Genomic DNA, 21,937 nt, shown 5'->3' on the forward strand with positions numbered 1-21,937 from the left:
GTTTCTCCTTGGATTTATCCTGTATGGGACTCTCTGCCCTTCTTGGACTTGATTGACTATTTCCTTTCCCATATTAGGGAAGTTTTCAACTATAATCTCTTCAAATAGTTTCTCAGTCCCTTTCTTTTTCTCTTCTTCTCCTGGGACCCCTATAATTCGAATGTTGGTGTGTGTAATGTTGTCCCAGAGGTCTCTGAGACTGGCCTCAATTCTTTTCGTTCTTTTCTCTTTATTCTGCTCTGTGGTAGTTATTTCCACTATTTTATCTTCCAGGTCACTCATTCGTTCTTCTGCCTCAGTTATTCTGCTATTGATTCCTTCCAGAGAATTTTTAATTTCATTTATTGTGTTGTTCATCATTGTTTGCTCTTTAGTTCTTCTAGGTCTTTATTAAACGTTTCTTGTATTTTCTCCATTCTAAGATTTTGGATCATCTTTACTATCATTACTCTGAATTCTTTTTCAGGTAGACTGCCTATTTCCTCTTCATTTGTTTGGTCTGGTGGGTTTTTGCCTTGCTCTTTCATCTGCTGTGTTTCTCTGTCTTATTTTGCTTAACTTACTGTGTTTGGGGTCTCCTTTTCACAGGCTGCGGGTTCGTAGTTCCCGTTGTTTTTGGTGTCTGTCCCCATTGGCTAAAGTTGGTTCAGTGGCTTGTGTAGGCTTCTGGTGGAAGGTACTGGTGCTTGTGTTCTGGTGGATGAGGCTGGATCTTGTCTTTCTGGTGGGCAGAACCGCCTCCGGCGGTGTGTTTCAGGGTGTCTGTGACCTTATTATGATTTTAGGCAGCCTCTCTGCTAATGGGTGGGGTTGTGTTCCTGTCTTGCTAGTTGTTTGGCACAGAGTGTCCAGCACTGTAGCTTGCTGGTCATTGAGTGGAGCTGGGTCTTAGCGTTGAGATGGAGATCTCTGGGAGAGCTTTTGCCATTTGATATCATGTGGAGCCGGGAGGTCTCTTGTGGACTAAAGTCCTGAACTCGGCTCTCCCACCTCAGAAGCATAGGCCTGACACCTGGCCAGAGCACCAAGACCCTGTCAGCTACACAGCTCAGAAGAAAAGGGAGAAAAAAAGAAAGAAAGAAAGAAAAAATAAGATAATAGAAAATAAAGTTATTAAAATAAAAATTTTAAAAAAAGGAAAGGAAGAAAGAAGAGAGCAACCAAACCAAAAAACAAATCCACCAGTGATAACACGCACTAAAAACTATACTAAAAAAAAAGAAACCAGACAGACAGAACCCTAGGACAAATGGTAAAAGCAAAGCTACATAGACAAAATCACACAAGGAAGTATACACATACACACTCACAAAAAGAAAAAGGAAAAAATATATATATTCACGAAGCCCAGGCCTCATTCTATGCAGATAGCTGGGGACCCTGGTTTTAGGTTCATCTCTGATGTGCATTCTCTGAAGCCGAGTCCATTTCTCAGGAGAAAGAACGGTTGTGTGAGGGAACTGTTGACCAAAACTGCCCTCCTTGGCCAGGCACGATGCAAACCGCTTGCATGAGTTGTCTCACAACACAAGGTCCCTTCCCGATAAGGAACATGGTGCTGCTGCCGAAAAGTAATGGGGAGAACTTGTGAGAGGCTGAAAGGATCCAGCGATTTTGAGGCAGGAGATAGATGGGCCCCAGGGTGAGCAGCTGGAGTGTGTCCCCTGTGGACAGATACTCCAAAACAGCAGGAGAGAGGAGAAGCTAAGCCCTTCCCAGATAAGAGACCATTCTCGAAGTCAAGGAGACCATCCCAACTACACACACACACACACACACGTGCGCACGTGCAGAGAAAGGCTCCTTGAAGGTCAAAAAGGGTGGGGGCACCACCCTATAGTAGGTGATGTCAAGCTACCCAATGGCCTCTTCACTAGAATCCACCTTGGCTAAGAGATGCATGTGCACACATGGGAGTGAGGCAGGAGATAGCTGGGCTCCAGGCTGGGCATTTACAACTGGCCTCCTGTTTACATTTCCTGAGGAAGGAGGCAGGTGGGCTCTAGGCTAGGTATTTACAACCAGCCTCCTGTCTGCACTACGAGATAGCAATAACAACAGCAACAGGGTAAATAACGGGACTTTGTCTCATGAGGACACTTTAAGATAACAGTCACAGCGGAGAAAGAAAGAGGCTAAACACTGAGTAAAGGATCGAGAGGTCACATGTTCCCCATCCTTGGGGCAAGGGAGACACTGCACATGCGCAGAAAGGCTCCTTGGGGGTTAAAAAGGAGGGGGCGCCACCCCATAATAGGTGATGCCAAGGTCTCTGGGCTGGAATCTATCTTGGAAAAAAGTTGTGCACGCATGTCAGGGAGGGTCCTAGGGCAGGTCAGGTGTGGAAAAAGAAACCAGATAATTGGCCAAAGGCAAACAAAGACCCGGAAGAACTGCCCTATATAAATGACTTAACTGCCTCTTTACTGTACTCCTCCTCATTAGGGGGGACGCCCACACCCTTTCTCTCCGGGTGTGCATCTGTGCCTTGCTTGTCTTAACTAAACAAACTGTTTCTCTGTGTGCTCTCCCACTTGTTGTGCTGTGTCTCTAATAATAAACTTTGTACCTGTTTTTGCAGTTTTTGCCTCCTTGAGAAATGCATTTTTCAATGGAGGCAAGGGCCAGGGGAATTTAGCTTCCAGCCTCTAGCCCCTGGTAGACTAATGGCTAGGATTCCTGGTTTTCATCCAGGCTACCCAGGTCCAATTCCTGGGCAGAGAACTAAGATCTTGCTTCAAGCCACTGCCCGCTGCTGCCTCTCCAAGATGGTGAAGACACTGAGATATACCAAATATGGACTCAGAACCAGGCAAAGCAAGATGACTGGCCAAGGAAAACCAGAAGAAATGCCCCATAAAAGTGATTCAAACTACCATGAGAGCACGACTCTCTCTCTGAGCCCGCCCATGTGTCTATCCACATGTACTCTTTTTCCTAATAAATGCTTTACTTGTTTCACTACTTTCTGACTCTATGTAGAAATTCATTTCTACACTGCTGACAGGCCAGGGCCTTGTGACTGGTCACTGGTCCCTGGTGGTCTAGTGGCTAGAATTCAGCGCTCTCACTGCTGCAGCCTGACTTCAACCTCTGGCTGGGGAACTGAAATCCTGCTTCAAGCCGCTGCAGGCCGAGGCCACCTGAGATCAACTTCACCCCTAGGTATCTACTCAAGAGATGTGAAACATTTTCATAGCAAGGAGTATTTAGAGCACAGTTATCCATAGTAGCCCAAAATTGCCAACAGTTCAAATTGTAACCGAGCAGGACCCTACAGGGCCTTCCTGGGACAGACCCTTCCTCCACTTCCTCTGCTTTAGCTCCTCTCTAAGCACCTAGATAATAGTATCTGATGGCACATTCTCTGAGTTGTTTTATAGATGCTAAAACCCCCACCGAATGGAAGAAGTTAATTACTGGATAACCCTGAGTGCATAGCCCCCAGACCTAAGGACTGATAGTGTTAACCCCTGTGACACTGCCCTGTTACCTCACCATCAACCAGTCAGAGAACTGGGCACGAACTTATCACAAACCCTGAGATGCCTCTCCCACAACTTGCTTTTTTTTTTTTTTTTTTTTTTAAGGATTTATTTATTATTTATTTTTGGCTGCACCGGGTCCTAGTTGCAGCATGCGGGATCTTTTGTTGTGGCGCGTGGGCTTCTCTCTAGTTGTGGCGTGCCAGTTTTTCTCTCTGTACTTGTGGCATGTAGGCTCCAGAGCACATGGGCTCTGTAGTTTTCAGCATGCAGGCTCTAGTTGAGGTGCTCAGTAGTTGTGGTGCACGGGCTTATTTGCCCCATGGCATGTGGGATCTTAGTTCCCTGACCAGGGATCGAACCCATGTCCCCTGCATTGTAAGGCAGATTCTTTACCACTGGACCACCAGGGAAGTACCATCTTGCCTTTAAAAATGCTTTGCTGGACTTCTCTGGTGGTACAGTGGTTAAGAATCTGCCTGAAAATGCAGGGGACATGGGTTCGAGCCCTGGTCTGGGAAGATACCACATGCTGCGGAGCAACTAAGCCCGTGTGCCACAACAACTGAGCCTGCGCTCTAGAGCCCACAAGCCACAACTACTGAGCCCATGAGCCACAACTACTGAAGCCCGCGCACCTAGAGCCTGTGCTCCGCAACAAGAGAAGCCACCGTGATGAGAAGCCCACGCACCACGATGAAGAGTAGCCCCCGCTCACCACAACTAGAGAAAGCCTGCACGCAGCAACGAAGACCCAACACAGCCAAAAATAAATAAATACGTAAATTAATTAATTAATTAAAAAAATGCTTTGCTGAAGGACTTCACTGGCGGTCCAGTAGTTAGGACTTGGCTCGTTCACTGTGGTGGCCTGGGTCGGGGAACTAAGATCCCAGAAGACACACGGCACGGCCAAAAAAAACAAAAAACAAAAAAACCCCACAAACACGGTGTCAGTAGATTGGCTGCACGAGGGTGAATGGACCCCAGTTTGGTTTGGTAACACAATGCCCATCGAATGGTAAGTAAATAAAATGTGGCATGTCCTTACAATGGAATATTACTCTCAATAAGGAAGAATGAAGTGCTGATACACAGAAGTTCCTTGAGGATAGGGTTTCTGTTTGCCTTGTTCACTGATGACCAGTGCCTGGCATATAATAGTTGCTCAATAAGCATATGGTGAATGAACAATATAAATCACCTTATTAAACAATTTATTTTTAAAAGATTTTATTACATTTCGAAAAATGGCCATATTAACAGTCATAAAAAAGGCCCATGAGAACACTTCAAGTAGGAATACAAAAATAATCTATATTAACAAGTTTGCTATTCATGCACACTGCACCATCACTAACCTCACTGTAAGTTTTGGAACCTGCATATTGTTGGAGCTTCTGATGCAAGACTCAAAGGAGATTATGGCAGTACTGAAGGAAAAAAATAATCTGGCCGACATCCACTGTAAAACTGCAGCTACGGGCTTTTATTTTAAAAAGACAAAAGGTTTTCTCAATATTTACAGCTTTGAAACGGTAACCTCTAACTGCAGGCTGTGGGCTGCCACAGGTGTGCACAGGTGCAGAGAGTTCATAAGAAACTTGAGGGTCAGCCCCCCAACCCCCACATACACAGGTAATAGTCGTGGCTCTTAATTCAGCTCTGCTAAGTGCACAAGGAGAGGTCTTACTTCTATAAGAGGGAAAGAAGTCTCCAAACAAGGTAGGTAGTTGATCGGGATCCTTATGATTCATTCATTTCTTTTCTTTTAAAAATAAATTTTCAGCACGCAACTTTTCTGACTCCTGGTCAGTAATTTTTAAGAAAAGGAAAAGAAAAAAAATTAAGGCTCTAATGCTTGCAGGAAGAGTTATTCTTGGCATTCATTAACTTTAAATTTCAAACTACGACTATAATTTTCCGTTTGTAAACTACTTTAACAGTAAACAAGAATCTCATGTGTATGATAACTGACTGAATTATGCTTACAATAGCAATGGCTGAATTTTTTTTTTTTTTTAATTCAGGAGGTTCCCTGAAGAAAGCAGTTAAGTGATTCAATAGTTAAATTAAATTTTAACTAAATCATCATTTAAAAACCAGAATGAGTTTATTCGGCACAATTTTCAGTTTACCTCAGCAAGCCTGATGTTTTCCTTCTTTAGCCGCACAACGTACTGGATCTTCTGATGTAGGTTTCGGTGACCTACCAACTTCCCATTTTCCTCGGCGAGACACTCCACCTGCTTCCTTAACATTTCCATCTCCTGCAGGTAAATCAATCCAGGGAAGGGTAAATGAGCTGCTTTTAATTTTTATTTTAAAATAACATTATTTCGTGCCTTCCAAGAGCACAGGGAGGGAGAGACAGAGCCCAGGTTCCCAGCTTTCGTGACCACACATCTTTGTGTGCACCGGAGCAACTGTGAACCACAGGATGCCCAATCACAGCCAGGAGACTTATGCTGATCGGCTCTGTTAATAAAAACCAACACACAAATGCACCTGGCACGTTCTCTCCTTTTCTTCATACAATTCTTCCAGCTTTGATCTTAGTTGTTCCTTTTCTTGGAACGCTTTAGACTCCAACATTCTAACTCGTTCAACTTCCTCAGTCATTGTAACGTAGTCCGTCTCTTTGTTCTGAAGGGCACTCTGGAGCTGTTCTAGGCTGTAACAGTAACTATAGCGTTATGGTCTCCCAAAGGCACGTAATTATAAAACAGTACTCAAATCAGACACTTGCCACCCAAGCCCAGAATTTTTATTTGAAAGTATCACTAATATTCAGCCCTCCCCTTTCTGACAGCACAGGAAGACGGCAAGAGCTGCAGATACACTTTTTTTATGGTTGTTTTACCCAAAACTTTCATTTTGGAAAGCTCCACAAACCGTTTTTTACACAACAAAAATTTAGAATGGAAACTTTTAGATCTAGCCCTCAGAGCAAACTGTTACTTAAGCATTATTACAGTCTGCATGGTTTATTCAGTGCCCCATATCTTAGAGTAATCATTTCTGGTTTCAAAAACTGGTTCTCAGATGGTGGGACACTAGTCATTTCTTCAAGGATGTGCTATTTAGAATGTATACACTTTATGCAACTATCAATTGAAAATAAACATTAAAAAGAAGGGTTACCCATGGATGGACCTAGAAATTGTCATACTGAGTAAAGTTAAGTCAGACAGAGAAAGACAAATATCATATGGTATCACTTATATGCAGAATCTAAAAAAAAATGATACAAATGAACTTATTTACAAAACAGAAACATACTCAGACTTAGATTATGAATTTATGGTTACCGGGGGAAAGGGAGGTGGGAAGGGATAGTTAGGGAGTTTGGGATTGACATGTATACACTGCTATATTTAAAACAGTGTTGGATAACCAACAAGGACCTACTGTATAGCACAGGGAACTCTGCTCAATACTATGTAACAACCTAAATGGGAAAAGAATTTGAAAAAGAATAGATACATGTATATGTATAACTTAATCACTTTGCTGTACACCTGAAACTAAGACAACATTGTTAATCAGCTATACTCCAATATAAAATGTTAAAAAAAAGAATAGTGTTCAAAAGGGGAAAAAAAAAAAGGGTTACCAAACAATTATATAGAATTTCACAAAACTAACTGAATCCTATAAGCTCCCCAAAGAAACAAATGTTTTTTATTTATTTTACAATGCATATGGAATAGAAAGCTGATGATTTAAGTGATGTAATACACAGAATTAAAAATACCACTTAAGGCCAACAATTTCTTGGGCGGTGTTTTCAGACTACATTCTGTGGAACCTCAGGAGGACAGTGTGGGAGTGAGGGCACTGATGTTCTCCCAATTCATCTGGAGCTGTTCTGCTTTTGTCTTATGTGTTTTGCTTTCATTTCATGAAAAGGCTTTGTGGCATGGCAGACACTGCAGCTGCCTACCCAACAGCCAACCCCTTGCTTTTTATAAAAACTCAGTTTATTCAGAGGACAAGAAAGGGAGAGGAGAAGCACACCCAGTTCCCAAAGATTAGTAAATAATAACTGGTCTGAGCTAAAACCATGGTTATCTCTACCCCACTGCCAGATACTGGTTTTCTCAGGTTGCCCTGCAGGCATGCTAATTCTGGATAAGGAGACACAATGAATCTTGAGGGTTTCTGGGAGGTTTTTTCCCTGAAAAAAGAAAGTCCTTTTGAACCCACAACACTGCAAGCTGTGATCCTGTTTATGTTGTTTGGAGCTGCAGCAGCCATCTTGTAGTCAATAGGCCACAAGCAAGAGTAGCAAAAGCAGAAGAATGGGAAGGGTCTGGGTCAGTGATGGCATCACTGAGTCAATGCACCTCCAGACCTCTTGTTATGTGAAATTAAACATCTGCCTACACCACTGTTGGCTTGGTATTCAGTTCTTTGTAGCTTTTTAAAAGCACTGCCACATACACGTGTGGCTAACGCAATGTTTAAAATTGCTACTGTAGGCTGGGACTGATAAAACCGTGTGTGCCCTTTTCTGGAGGTTGCTTCACTTGCAACAGTGTGGGCTCCTGTAGTCCCAGGGACACTGTAGCACTGGTTACTAGATCATGAAATAAATTACGTATCAGCTTAGATAGCTTTTATTCTTTTTGCTAGAAGGTCTCAAATGGGTATTATCTATACTTCTACAAACTATACAGGTGGATTCTCATAGATCCTGTAAGTGATCCAGATTTCTGTCCTAGCCCTACAGCTAACTGGCAAGGAACCAGTCCCCAAACTGCTCAAATGCAGATGAAAGTGTTGAACAAAGTTCTGTTCCACACCTATATTCTATTAAGTATATGATTCTATGGTGCAAATGACTCAATAACAGAGTAACAAATCTTTCACAAGTTGGGTGGTCTTTGTCAGCTGATCATTAAAAAGATTTTTTTTTTTTTTGGCCACACCATGCGGCATGTGAGATCTTAGTTCCCTGACCAGGGATCGAACCCATGTCCCCTGCAGTGGAAGCACAGAGTCTTAACCACTGGACCACCAGGGAAGTCCCTAAAAAGAATTTTTGATGACATATCACTATGTAACTTCTGGCATATTAACTTGGATAGAGTTCAAATAATTGAAGGACAATATTCTAACAAAACTTCCACTGTTATTTACTTAGTATGTGAATAAGATTTCTCAGCCTTTATATCTATAAAAACAAAAAAGTAAGAACAGAATTGATAGTGAATACTGTCTGATTCCAGAATTAAGTGCAACAGAATGAGCTAATTAAAGAAAAAGCATTAAGATAAAATGCATTGAGAGATGCATTTCCAATAAAATTTTACTTGTATAATAATTATTCATAAAAATTTACAATAAATTCAGGATAGTTTAATAATTGTCATGAAAACTCAATCCAGAAAAAATATAACACTTAGAGCCATATGAATATAATAAATTTTTACAAATTACTTGTAATTTGCATACATATTTTCATTGCTGAGTTATGATAGGGAAGTCAACAAAAAATTTTCCAAACAATATATTAAATTAGGATATAATTCTGCATGGGTATAGAATGGAAACTTAATTTCAAAGGAAAAAGGAAAAATGTTAAATTTTAGACTTACGAATTTCTTCAAGTATTTTTTTAAATGGGTAGAAAGTACCAAATCAGTTGGATAACTTTTAAAAGAACACCACAAAAGCTTTATTTCTAAATGTCACTATTTTCAGTAGGTCAAAACTTCTATCCTTTGCAATAATTTAAACTTACAATGAAAAATTTTAGACACAGTCAACTCCAAAAATGTGCAAGAGGGTATATGGTGTTTCAAAATTCTTTTAGGAGGTAAAACAAGTGAAAATGTTTGAGAATCGCTGTTCCTGATCAGATCTATTCTATTCAGAGAGTAAAATATCTTTCTAACATTTTATCACTTTGTTAATACCAACCAGTTTACTTATTTTGAACTTGACAGAAAATACAGTGTATCTTGTTTATCACAGAATGAGGCAGTTTATAAGATTACATAAATTAAAATATAAGAACTATATGAATAAAATAAAATCATGTCCACAGAAAACATATAAAGAGACATAAGGTCAAGACCAGAAGAATTCATAGTATTGATCCATGGGTCTGAGAGGGCCTCAAGGCTTTAAATCAGAGGAAACCAGAAGTGAGAAAGAAACCTGGTCGGTTATATAGTTCTCATTGTCCATGAGGAGAAAACCCATCAATTCCCCCAGGGAAGCTAAGGTTTTCCTGGCATTTATTTCTTTAAGTTTGTTTTTGGAATGGTTTCATGTGAGGAACCCCTTTAGCAAGTGGTATTTAAGAAAAGAATTTTGTAAATATCTATCATGTTCACATACTACTGCAGAAAGGAAAGAATTTACTTACCTTGTGGATATTATAAGCATTTCTTCCTTTAGAGGAATACTGGTTGGTGTTAATAAAGAAACGATCAACAAGAACTTGAATTACAAAAGAGTGTACTTACTCTGCTTTCATTTTTAGCATTTCTTCAACCAATTTATTCTATAAGAAGATTAAAGAAAGAGAAAGAACAAATGACTTAAGTTCTTAACATTGCTAAACAAAAGACTGAAAGTAATCAGTCCACTCTCCCTAATGGTAATAAAACCAATTAAAGCAAATTCCTTTACAATACATGCATCTCAATGTTCACAATGGCACTATTTACAACAGCCAAGACATGGAAGCAACCTAAATGTCTATGAACAGATGAATGGATAAAGAAGATGTGGTACATATGGACAATGGAGTATTACTCAGCCATAAAAAAGAATGAAATAATGCCATTTGCAGTAACATGGATGGACCTAGAGATTATCATGTTAAGTGAAGTAAGTCAGAGAAATATCGTATGGTATCAGTTATAGGCAGAATCTAAAAATAGATACAAATGAGCTTATTTACAAAACAGAAACAGACTCACAGACATAGAAAACAAACTTACAGTTACCAAAGGGGAAAGGGGGAGAGGGATAAATTTGGAGTTTGGGATTAGCGGATACAAACTACTATACGTAAAACAGATAAACAACAAGGTCCTACTGTATAGTACAGGGAACTATATTCAATATCCTCTAATAAAACATAATGGAAAAGAATACACATATAGGTATAACAATCATTTTGCTGTACATCAGAAACTAACACAATATTGTAAATCAACTATACCTCAATTAAAAAAAAAAGGGACATCCTTTTCCACAATCCCAGCTACACACACATAAAGGGGGTACCTATTTACAACCGTTCATGTATTGTGCCCTTTAAGGCCTCAAATAGGCACTCGATACTTGCTTCTAAATGGAGAATTCTGTGTGAGCAGTAGGCTTACTGTCTAGGCATGAAGACTAATTCACTCTTAATTCTCAGCTATAGCTAAATACTGATGGTAAATATCAAACTTAACAGGAAGACAAAAAGACAAAATTTCAATAATAAAATGGTTTCTAAAATATATAACTATAAAAGCATTTTTCACACGAGAAAAAAACAACTATTATGTAAAGAAAAAATCATACTTTAGCAAGTCTTTCTTTGATTTCTTCTTGTTCATTCTTCAGCTGCTGCGTGTCTGAATGATTCTGTTCACTGCGTTAGATTAGGAAGGGAGGATGGGAAAAGTGTCAAACATATTCAAGTATCGATTTTGTATCTATTACATGCAGCAATGCCAAAATGTGCAAAGAAGAGCTAATTCTATGGTGATTAGGTCAAGTTAGCACAGTCAATAAGCGTGATCAACACATGAAGATGAAATAAGGTACCTCCCCAGCATTCGGGATTCCTTCCATACAAAAGTGAGATGAGCAAAGCTGGGAAATCTAATTACAGGGTTTGGTTGAGAATAAAGTATTAACTTAGAGCGGTACCATCTGAAGATCACATGTGAACAAAATGGGGCTGAAAGGACAGTCCAGGTGCCTGGCATGAATGTGGTTGGCTGGGTTGGGATGGTGGGGGAAACACAGGACACACATGGGGGCGGGGAGGGCCCCTCACACTGTCCTGTCCTGTGGAGCCTCTGATGCCCCCTCTCTGCTTTGGATTTCAGGTCTGGGACTGCTGTAGCCCTTTTTATTTATTATTTTTGGCCACGATACGTGGTGTGCGGAATCTTGGATATTGGATATCATAGTCAGCTGGAGATTTTCTGACGCCACTCGGGCTTCCCATACATGCTGACACCAAGAAGGGGATTCTCTGAGCACCAGACATAAATCCTGTCATGGAAAAGAAACACTCCTCTGTACAAAGAAAATTACATTCTGGACTATACATCAGTATCATGTGAATTTGATTAATGTGAGGCCATCTCTGTGAGCCTGACCAGGTTGGATAATAAATTGAGTTTCTGTGGGCAGCCCCTGGATCAGGAGACACCCCCCCTAGGAGAACCTGCCTGAAGGCCTCTGGCTTCTCTAGAAATCTCTCTCTCACTGGTGAGTAAAGGATCATTCCTTGAAGGAAAACAGAAGCTACATTAGTTTCTTCCACCTAATGAACCTGACAGCCTAGATAAAAATGGTAGTGAGGAAAACACCCCAAAACATTAGGGCAGATGTGTTTTCTGTTGTCTAATCTGGGGGGGTGGGTAACTTTTTCTGTCAAGAACCAGACATAGGTTTTGGGAGCCATAAGGTCTCCGGCACAGCTATGCAACTGGGCTGCTGTAATGCAAAGGCAGCCACTGTGATATTTATATGAAAGAACCGGACTGCTCCAATGAAACTTCATTAACCAAACAGGCTGACCCCTGGGCTATAATTTTCTTCTAATCTTTCATGAAGAAGGTTCTGTATGGCTCCTCACAAATGGGACATAAGGCTATGAAATAAAGTATTTTAAATTGTGGTTTTATACATGATCTGGTAACGTTCTAAGTTCCATGCTCAAACTAACTCTTGATAAAAGGTACAAAGCTTTTCTTTAACATGCCTGGACATGGGGGTGGAGCATATGGAAACTAGGTGAGCAGACTGTGGACTACCTGCATCAAAATCACCCAGAAGGGGAAGTGAAATCCCTACAAGAGGATGCTTAATAAAATGAGCACCTCCTATGCTCACTAAAACTTGAAAAGAACCGTTTAGGGGAATTCCCTGGCAGTCCAGTTGTTAGGACTCTGAGCTTTCACTGCCGAGCGCTCGAGTTCAGTCCTTGGTCAGGGAACTAAGATCCCCCTGCACCCTGCCACCCAGCAAAGAAACATTTAGGAATAGGTTGTTAGCACAGCCACCATCACCAACCTCAAATATCCATTGTCTCACTTAGGTTTGGACAGTGCACGTCAGGGCTGCTTCTGGACAGGGATGGGGAGCAGCGGGAGTAGGAAGCGCCTGTTAAGATCTTCTGACAACAGCAGCAGAAGCAGACACCCCTAACCTGGGATGCTGAATTCACAAAGGGCTTCCATCCCCAATACAGACCCCCTTTGACAAACCTCAACTTCCTGCGTAGTCTCATAGACCACCCTCATCTCCATCCCTCACTCAGGGGTGGGATCATAAATCTACCGTGTCTACTTAACAGCCACCATCTATCGAGTGGCTCCCCTCTCCGAAGCACTGTAACGAGCACTTTACACACGTTATCTTTGGTCTTTAAAACACCTTGTATAAGAGGTGTCATCTCCCTCACTTTATTGCTAAGGAAACTGAGGCACTAAGAGGTTTAAAGATGTGTCCAAAGTCACACAACTTTCAAGTGTCAGAGACACGATATAACCTGGGTGCGGTTGCCCTTGACAAGACGCTGTGCCGTTATCAGATACAACTAGAAGACTGAGTTGAGGCCAAAACACACACCACACACACACACACACACACACACACACAAACATCCACATCCACACCCACACACCCCCCTCACACACACACACAGAGACCTAACAGAACGCCCCCCTGTACAGTTTCTCCTAGGAACGTGCCCTTCACCAGAAGCCAAGAAGCAAAACCAAGAAAATTCTCCCTTTTTCTGCTGGCAGAACCTTGAGCCTTGTCTTGTTGACATATTTGCTCCCACCTCACCCCTTTCAAATACAAGTAGACAGATTGGTTCAAGTATTTCACGTGTTTGAAATTCATTTCAATAGCTCTATAGCAATACAAAAGTTAACAGAGTGGGCAAGATGGTGATGACCTTATTTTCCCTCTCTGGTAAAACAACCCCCTCATCAGACCTGATTGAGAAGCAACCCCTGGAGCGGCTCCTGGATCAGCAAGAAACATCACACACACTGTGAAACCTATGCTGACCTCATTCACTCAACTATCCCCAGGCAGGCCAAGATTTAGCTCACAGACTGCTCGTGGCTCTTTCTCACCTGTTGTCCTTTTGTCTTTTAATATCATCCAGCTGACCTTGCAGGAGCCAGTTTTTCTCTCTTAACTGCTCGGCTTCCAGGCGTAGGTTTTCCATTTCACACAACTGCTCCTAATAACATCAAATCAGGTCTTTTCAGAAAACACCTTATAGTAGGCATTATTTTGCTCCCCAGGCCGTGATGAGACAAGTATTCCTCTTTTAAGCTCCCTCCACACACTGAACACTGCTCTGGGTATCACTGGAGAAAAAGTAGACTATGAGAAGCTCTCAGGGGCTCCGAATGTGATTAATTTTCATACCCCCATTGTCTTAAACATAGTCTCTTATCAATATCACATAATTTGGACTTCCCTGGCAGTCCAGCGGTTAAGACTCTGCACTTCCACTACAGGGGGCACGGGTTCGATCCCTGGTTGGGGAACTAGGATCCCATATGCCAGGCGGCACGGCCAAAAAAACCCCCAAACAAACCTTAATTCATTAAAATTCCTTTATGAGAAAAGATGAACAAAAGCATCTACTACTTTGGTAAATGTTCTATTTGATTCTATTTATTAGATTCTAATTTTTAAAAATTGATGTGCCACAGCCTCAAAATACTTAATTGGATTCTGACTTGAAAATCATGAGCATAACCACCCAGAGGAAATAAATACTCGTCTGCAAGGAGTGAACTTTTTGATTTACTTCTGCTTATCTATTGTTTGATTTCTTTTAACCTGATCCAATTTCTTCTAAGTACCAAGATCATGCCACATTCCTGAGATAGCAGCATACTGAGAGCCGCCCTGAATAAAGAAGCCAGGAATGATCCCCTCTATGAGAAACAAAGCTTAAGAGTGATACTGTCTTCCTACACAGAAGGCTAATTTTGTTCCTAAACAAAAACTCACTGCAGAGCCATGAGGTCACAGACTATCTGCTATGGGGCATCGCATCCTCCCTACACTCCCTTCTGCGCCCACACTACACCTACCCAGGCGCTTCTCCACGCACTTCCCACCCCAACACCGCCCTAAATATACTCTCCCACACACAAAAACCATACCCCCCAAGTACGGGGCGAAAAACACTAGAAGGAAGTTGAAAGAAATGGCAAACAAGAGAAACAGACAAAAGCAAATCTCTCTAACATATAAAGAATGCTTGTACCTCATTAAGAAAAAGTCCAACAACAGAAAAATGGGTGAAGGATATAGTTCATAGACACAAAAAACCAAAAGATGCTCAATCTGACTCCTAATAAGAAAAATACAAATTTAAAAATACAATGAGATAACGTGCTTCAGCTATTAAACTGGCAAAAATCTAAAAGTTGGACAGCACTGTCATGAGAGTAGTTAGTGCAGCCTGTATGATATGACACCATAGCATGAAAAACAAATGGGGCAGGGAGACAATGCTTACGCGCCTGGTTATAGGTGCTGCTGAAAAGTTCTCAGAAGATAACTAAGAAACTAGCTACACCTGAAGCCTACAGGGACAGCAAACTAGGCAGCTTGGAGTCAGGGGTGAGAGGAAGACTTTTCTCCATCTACCCTGGAGTTCTGTCCCTTTTGAATTTTGGATCCTCAGTCACCATGAAAGATACTGCTTATTTTGAAACATTAAATTCATTGAAAAAAATTACCCAGTTACCTTTATTCTGAGGATTTCAGCATTTTTGACTTCTCTGTCTTCATTTAGCTTTGTTATAAGGTGTTGCAAAGAAATCTTGGAGGCTCTCCCATCTTCTATCTCTTGTTCTTGCGTTTCCAGGAGTTTCGCCAAATGTGTTTGAAAGTGTGGTGGTGTTTTAGGGCTCTAAAATAAAATCAAATTTCACCCAGATACCTGACTGAGTGGTTATAAAGATTTCATTGTAAATATACTTGCCAAGCACGTAGAAAATACACAGGCTACATATATAGCTCGCTATTCTAATTCTTGTCCAAGTAAAACAAATAAAACACTGGTACCTTTTTATCAAAAAAAGCAGAAAAGCTGTTAGTGAAAATCTTTTTCTGTAAAGACAAAGCTGGTCTTAGCAATTTCCAACTTCCATCGCTCACAAAATTGCTTATTCTTCCTGAAATGCACTCTTTCTTATGAGAAGTACCTGGGGATACTTGGCAGCAGAATCCATCACATGCTCTAGCTGCCTCATTTTGAAGTTATATTCATTCTTCTTCTGTTCTACTTCCTCTTTCTTTTGGTTTAGCTGGGAAAATTGAACAGATTATAAGATTACAAGTTAGAAAATAATACACGTACATGGTCCGATTAGAACAGACAATCCTCCCAAGGCATGCAGAAATGGACTTCTTCCATTATTTTTTCAGGGCTTGATTGATAATTTGACATTTCTCTCACAAATTTATTTACACTTTAAAAGAAACTTCTTTTTTAAGTTTCACAAGTAATCAAAGGGTCATTTGAGGAAAGTTACAAAATATATTATAAAACTACACTAGCCAAAAAAGAGGACAAAAGTCAGCTATGGGACTTCCCTCGTGGCGCAGTGGTTAAGAATCCTCCTGCCAATGCAGGGGACACGGGTTCGAGCCCTGGTCCAGGAAGATCCCACATGCCACGGAGCAACTAAGCCTGTGCACCACAACTACTGAGCCTGCGCTCTAGAGCCTGCAAGCCACAACTATTGAGCCCGCATGCCCTAGAGCCCACGTGCCGCAACTACTCTGCCCATGTGCTTCAACTACTGAAGCCCAAGCGCTTAGAGCCTGTGCTCCGCAACGAAGAGTAGCCCCCACTCGCCGCAACTAGAGAAGCCCATGAGCAGCAACAAAGACCCAACGCAGCCAAAGACAAAAATTAAAATTTAAAAAAAAACAAAGTCAGGCATAACCTTTGCCACAGTGGTTAGAACTTTCTGGCACGTGTCAAGGGCAGAGGGTGGGCAGGAGGACAGCCACCAAGTCTGAACACACAGAAGCAACCAGGTTGTTAAGAGTCGACAGCGCTGCTGCCCCACTACCTACTCGCCCTGCTAGCCCACCTTTCTGAATGCAGAGAATTAGCCGAGGCAGGGAACTCATGAGCTCAACCGCCACACAGTCCTGCTCCCCCAACCCCCAAAGCCCATCCTGAGCGACGATCACCCTGCATCTCACCTCATGCTGGAGCTCCTGGATGAGGGCGTCCTTCCTGGTCAGCTCCTCCTGGGCCGACTGCAGAAGCCCCGAGTGCTTTTTCGAGGCCTCGGTGAGCATGTTCAGCTGCTCAGTGGCGTGAGCCAGGTCCTCACAGAGCATGTCCCTCTGTTAGGGGACAATCCCCACAGGGGAAGACTCTCTTTAATTGTGGTGCTCCAATATCGATTTGAAAATCATTACCATGTATGATTTTTAAAACGTTAAGAAAGTTTTAAGTGAGAATCTTTTTTTTTTTTTTTGCTTGTATGCTAATCCATTCCAAGACAAACCAAGCAGTTAATACTTAAGTCATGAGGTCCAGAGACAAATACTACAGTAAATTCATATAAGTATCCCAGTTGAGGTCTAACTGCCCTCTGCTCCTCTCTCCCCTCAACCCCAGGTAATCTCTTACAGCTGATCTCTCCTTCCTTGGGAGGACTCCAGGCATGGGTCTCTAGTTTACCTGTTGTCTCACCAATAGATTCTAGTCCATTATACACGGGAAGGTAAACAGTTGTAAAGATGAGTACCCCTCAGCTAATTGGGGAGGGGATGGCCAGTTCACCAGGCTGTGATACAGTGTCATAGGCCATCAAATTTTCAGGGGAGTAGCTTGATGGAAAGTGGCAGAGAGAATTAGAAGTCCTATAGGTTGCATACATAATTCCTATGTACACAGTGTATGTAATCTCTACCAAATTAGAGCAGAATCTATTCCCCCTAACTTTCCAAACGTGCATGTATATGTGCACAGATATATATAATAGTGTACATTACATATACATTAAACATACAGTATTATATATGTCATAGATACAATATGTGTATTGCACACATGTACCTGATAGATCACAAACATCTCCACATACACTTACTCTTTTATTATATCATTTTCATCGAGTGGGCTCTATTCCATCTTATGGATGCACCACCATTTAACCCTTCACTAAATATTTCAGTTGATTTGAATTTTTCACTATTATATGCATCTAATTCTCATATCTAGATTATTGTTGGGTTGTCCAAAAAGCCAACCGCCTCAAGTCAGTCACACCCAACTGTTCCCCTTTATGAGGATGCTCCACAAACATTCACAGGTGCCAGGCTTCCCTCCCTAGCAAAGTCTTATACTAGTACTATCTTCTCCGGGAAGCTCTTTGGAATTCTCCAGGCATAACTGCTCCTCTCCCTCCCTTTTCTGTGCTCCCAAGTCATTTGTCACATCATAATACATCTACCTCTTAAGCTAGATTGCATGCCTCAAGGTAAGTAACTGTGTTTCAATCATTCTTCCATTCCCAAATGACAAACAGGTACAGGTTGTATGGCAGGTGGGTTCAATAAATATTTGTTGAATTTGTTTCATGGATAGCAAGAAAACTATTTCTAAAGCAGGTTCAGAGCAGTATACACAGTGGGTTACCATCTGTGTGAAAAAAGGAAAACTCAAGGTATATAGGATTAGCCAAAAATATCTCTGGAAGGATATACAAGAGGGAATGTATATTGCTTTATATATTTTGAATTTTGAACCACACGACAGTACTGCTTAATTTTTTAAAAGATACATTTACATCAACAACAAGATAATTAAAACTTATTTTAGCTAAAACACAAGAAGCAATTTTGTGGTTAACCAGCCCTTTCTTTGCTCCCTGCTGCTACCACTGCATCCAAGTAAATGCAGTTTCCACTCTGCTTCCTTTTCAGAAGAGGGTGAGTTACAGGAACTTAGCATGGTGTTAGCACAAATGAATGAAAATAAATCAACTAAACAAAATATAACAATCTTAGTATTATCTATCAGTTGCCTAACTACCTTAGGGAAAGTGGCTCAAATTATGACTTACTCCTTTTTAAAAGTCTTCTATTTATTCATTAATAACACACAGAAACATACTGACAAGTATTAAACCAAAAAGGGTGATGATGTGTTAACATCTACCTCTATGTCCTCGGAGAGTATTCTCAGTCTAAGGGATTCTTTCAGATCCAGAATGTCCACTTCTTGTCTCTTAATCAATGCTTTGCTCTCTTCTTTGTCAACCAAAGCAGAATTATATTTGCCCTACAGAAAAGAAAATGATGATACAAGGTCTGTCTGCTTTATTATCAGTTTATTTTTACATTATAATAACTGAAGAATGAATCTGAGTTCCAAGGTGATGACCAAATCAACACAAATAAATTCAATAACCACTTGTTGAATGAAGGAGTGGAAGAGTTAATGGATGAACGGCAAGAAGAAGTGGAAAAGTCCCACAGGTATCAGTGAAAAAACATCTGGTTTTGTCATCTTTATCAGAAATCAGTGGAGTGCAGCAAGCTCCCTTTGGAGCACAGGAGTGACGAACATTAACAAAAAACTACCTTGACCCAAGGGACGGAGGAAGCATTCACCATTTATATGCAGGAAGAGTAAGTAGTTACTTTAGGAAATGATAAAGTCCAATAATGGGGAAACAAACTCACTTTCTAAATCACTGATGTCTCTGAACTTAACTAAAATGTGCTATTTTTTTTCTTGAAGCAATTAAGGAACACCACATACCCTTAACCATCAGAGGCAACAGCCAGTCTGTTTCTGATCTGATTTGGATCAGCAATTCCCAAATGTGCACAGAGAGCACTGTTCCCAGGTCAGTGAGATCTGAGAAATGCTGCAGCCAACTCTGTCTTCCCGAGATGCACACAGCACACACGTCAGCATATTAAAGGCCCTGCGGGTTCTGCAGATACCCAAGCCTGCTGAGCTTTCACTACTACATATTTTCAAACGTGGGTGACCACAGAACCCTTTTTTCTGTGGGGCACTGGTTAACCACTTGAGTCTGTGAACTGTGCCTCCTGCTCAAATTTCATATCTTGTTGGCGACAGAACTTACATTGATGTCCTTCAGTTCTTGCCTCAGGGTGTCTATGGTTTCTGTTTTCTCAGAGACTGAGGTTCTTAGCTCCTGGATCTGGCTCATGAGGTCAGCTACAACTTCCTGACAAGGACAGAAACAATATCTTCATACCCAATGACAGCAAGGAGATCTTTTTTTAATGATAAATCATTTATCTTTCCAAATGACAATAGAAGTCAATTTTATTTTAGCAAAATACCATGTGTCACATTACATTATTAATATTACCAATTTATATTTTATTGGTTTTCTAATATTTTAGTTAATCATTTGCTTTGGTTTCATGAATGAATAAGAGCTAGACATATAAGGAATGTACACCTAATTTTATGTTCAGACATACATATTAATGTTTATTATTCTAGTTAAAGCCAACACCAGGGATTTGAGAATTTGTATCGTGGCACTCACAATCAATGAGAAAAGGTCGCACTGACGGCATCCTAGTTAAAGGGGGCAGGGATGTGTTTTAGAAACACTGCCATCAAGAGTGATAGAACAGTTTGGGTTGAAGTTATGAGGAAAATTAACTTAAAGACTTCATTCTCTAGCAACCTTGGAAGATGAGCAAGGCCTAAGTGCGTACAGAAATGCTAGCTAACCCTGGGAGCAGGAGACTGGAATGTGAAGGCAGCGTTTATAAGGAAAATGCAGGGGGCTATAGCCTCAACCTCTACCTACCTTGTCAGCATCTCTAGACTTCTCCAGAGAACTGATTACTTTTTCGGTAGCACACAAACTCTCTTCTAGTTTCTGTACTTTTGCCATCTATGGGGAAAAAAATCAATGTTTTTAGAAAAAGAATTAAATCACAAAGTTAACCACACACATGTATTTTAAAAAGCATAAAAGGAGTTGAAATCTGCTTTTCATATTAAACAGTATATACTAAGGAGTAATATTTGAAAATAAAAAATTGGGTTAAACGAGAATGATTTTGTGGTCTCTATCAGGAAACCACCAACAAATTATGATTATAGCCATCTGGGAGTTAGAAAAACAAGAGTTGAAAATAATACAACCAACCAAAAATTCCATCTTTTTATTATAAATTTTCAACATCTGAAAGCTGAAACAGTTTTTATAACAAATCTCTTTGGACATCAGGAATAAAAGTTATAAACCTCAAATTTCAGAGTGAGAGTATAGCACATTTTTACCTGCTGCTCACACTTGGCCATCTCCTTCTGTTTCTCCTGACGTACAGCTTCAAGAACTTCTAAGATTTCTCTGGAAAAGAAGAACTATCTTTTACTCATGACTCATTCAATGGAAACAGGAACTGAGTCCATTCGTACAGAAGAGATTCGATGCAATGCAACTGAACTTTATTAGACACATACTTGGTGTTAGGAATTGTATTCCAGTAGGATCAGAAATTTGAACCAGTTTCTTCAACAGTTATTTAACAAAAACCCAGTTTTGTGCCAGGACAGTTTATTTTTCTCCAGAGTACTTAGGACTCTCTAACATTTATACTATTTACTTATTACCCATCTCTCTGTGCTACAATGTGAACCTCAAAAGGACAGGGCTATTTTGTTCACTGTCTTACCTCTAAATGTCCTGGCATTTACCAGAACAGTGCCTGGCTTGCTGGATATCACTAAGCGTTTGAATGAGCGACTAAATGTTAACTGTCTTTCCCAATTAGATGGAGTCACCAGTATATAGCAGGGACTAGAAGACAATCTGTCTCATGGTAAGAACTCTACAAGTATCTGCTGAATACACTAATACAAATTCTTCTTATTAGAGTAATAATCCTCCTGTTGGCTGGAATGAAGAGACTGAGAGAGATCACCAAGGAAAAGAATTTGGAGAGAGGAAAGAAAGACAATGGTGTTCATATAAGGGACCAGAAGAAAAAAAGAGCAGAGAAATCAAATAGTAGAGATAGAAATAAATCAGTCCCCACCTTTCAATAATAAATACTGTGATTTATTTACAGAAGGTCCTGAGTTCTGATCACCACCAACTGCTATTCATTTAAAAAGTACTGTAGCTAATTATTAAATGTTTTTAAAAATTAAGTTTCTCTTCATAGCCATTTATACAAAAAAATCTGAT

At 40.6% G+C, this 21,937-nt stretch overlaps 1 protein-coding gene across 1 annotated transcript in view; it reads right to left on the bottom strand.

Annotated features, from left to right (window-relative positions):
- Positions 1–4,730: 4,730 nt before the first annotated feature.
- KIF15 (kinesin family member 15) overlaps positions 4,731–21,937 on the bottom strand; it is a 74,105-nt gene continuing 56,898 nt past the window's right edge. The window contains exons 23-35 of the mRNA XM_067753821.1: positions 21,028–21,097; positions 20,549–20,635; positions 19,844–19,948; positions 18,904–19,026; positions 16,935–17,081; positions 15,923–16,024; positions 15,463–15,627; positions 13,823–13,932; positions 11,019–11,088; positions 9,965–10,002; positions 5,994–6,159; positions 5,624–5,755; positions 4,731–5,293 (exon numbers count right to left, since the gene is read on the bottom strand). Coding sequence (XP_067609922.1) covers positions 5,243–5,293; positions 5,624–5,755; positions 5,994–6,159; positions 9,965–10,002; positions 11,019–11,088; positions 13,823–13,932; positions 15,463–15,627; positions 15,923–16,024; positions 16,935–17,081; positions 18,904–19,026; positions 19,844–19,948; positions 20,549–20,635; positions 21,028–21,097 — 1,366 coding nt within the window. The 3' untranslated portion in view covers positions 4,731–5,242. The remainder of the gene's footprint in view (positions 5,294–5,623; positions 5,756–5,993; positions 6,160–9,964; positions 10,003–11,018; positions 11,089–13,822; positions 13,933–15,462; positions 15,628–15,922; positions 16,025–16,934; positions 17,082–18,903; positions 19,027–19,843; positions 19,949–20,548; positions 20,636–21,027; positions 21,098–21,937) is intronic.

The sequence above is a fragment of the Pseudorca crassidens genome, chromosome 10, assembly GCF_039906515.1.
Source record: "Pseudorca crassidens isolate mPseCra1 chromosome 10, mPseCra1.hap1, whole genome shotgun sequence".
Classification (NCBI taxonomy): Eukaryota; Metazoa; Chordata; class Mammalia; order Artiodactyla; family Delphinidae; genus Pseudorca; species Pseudorca crassidens.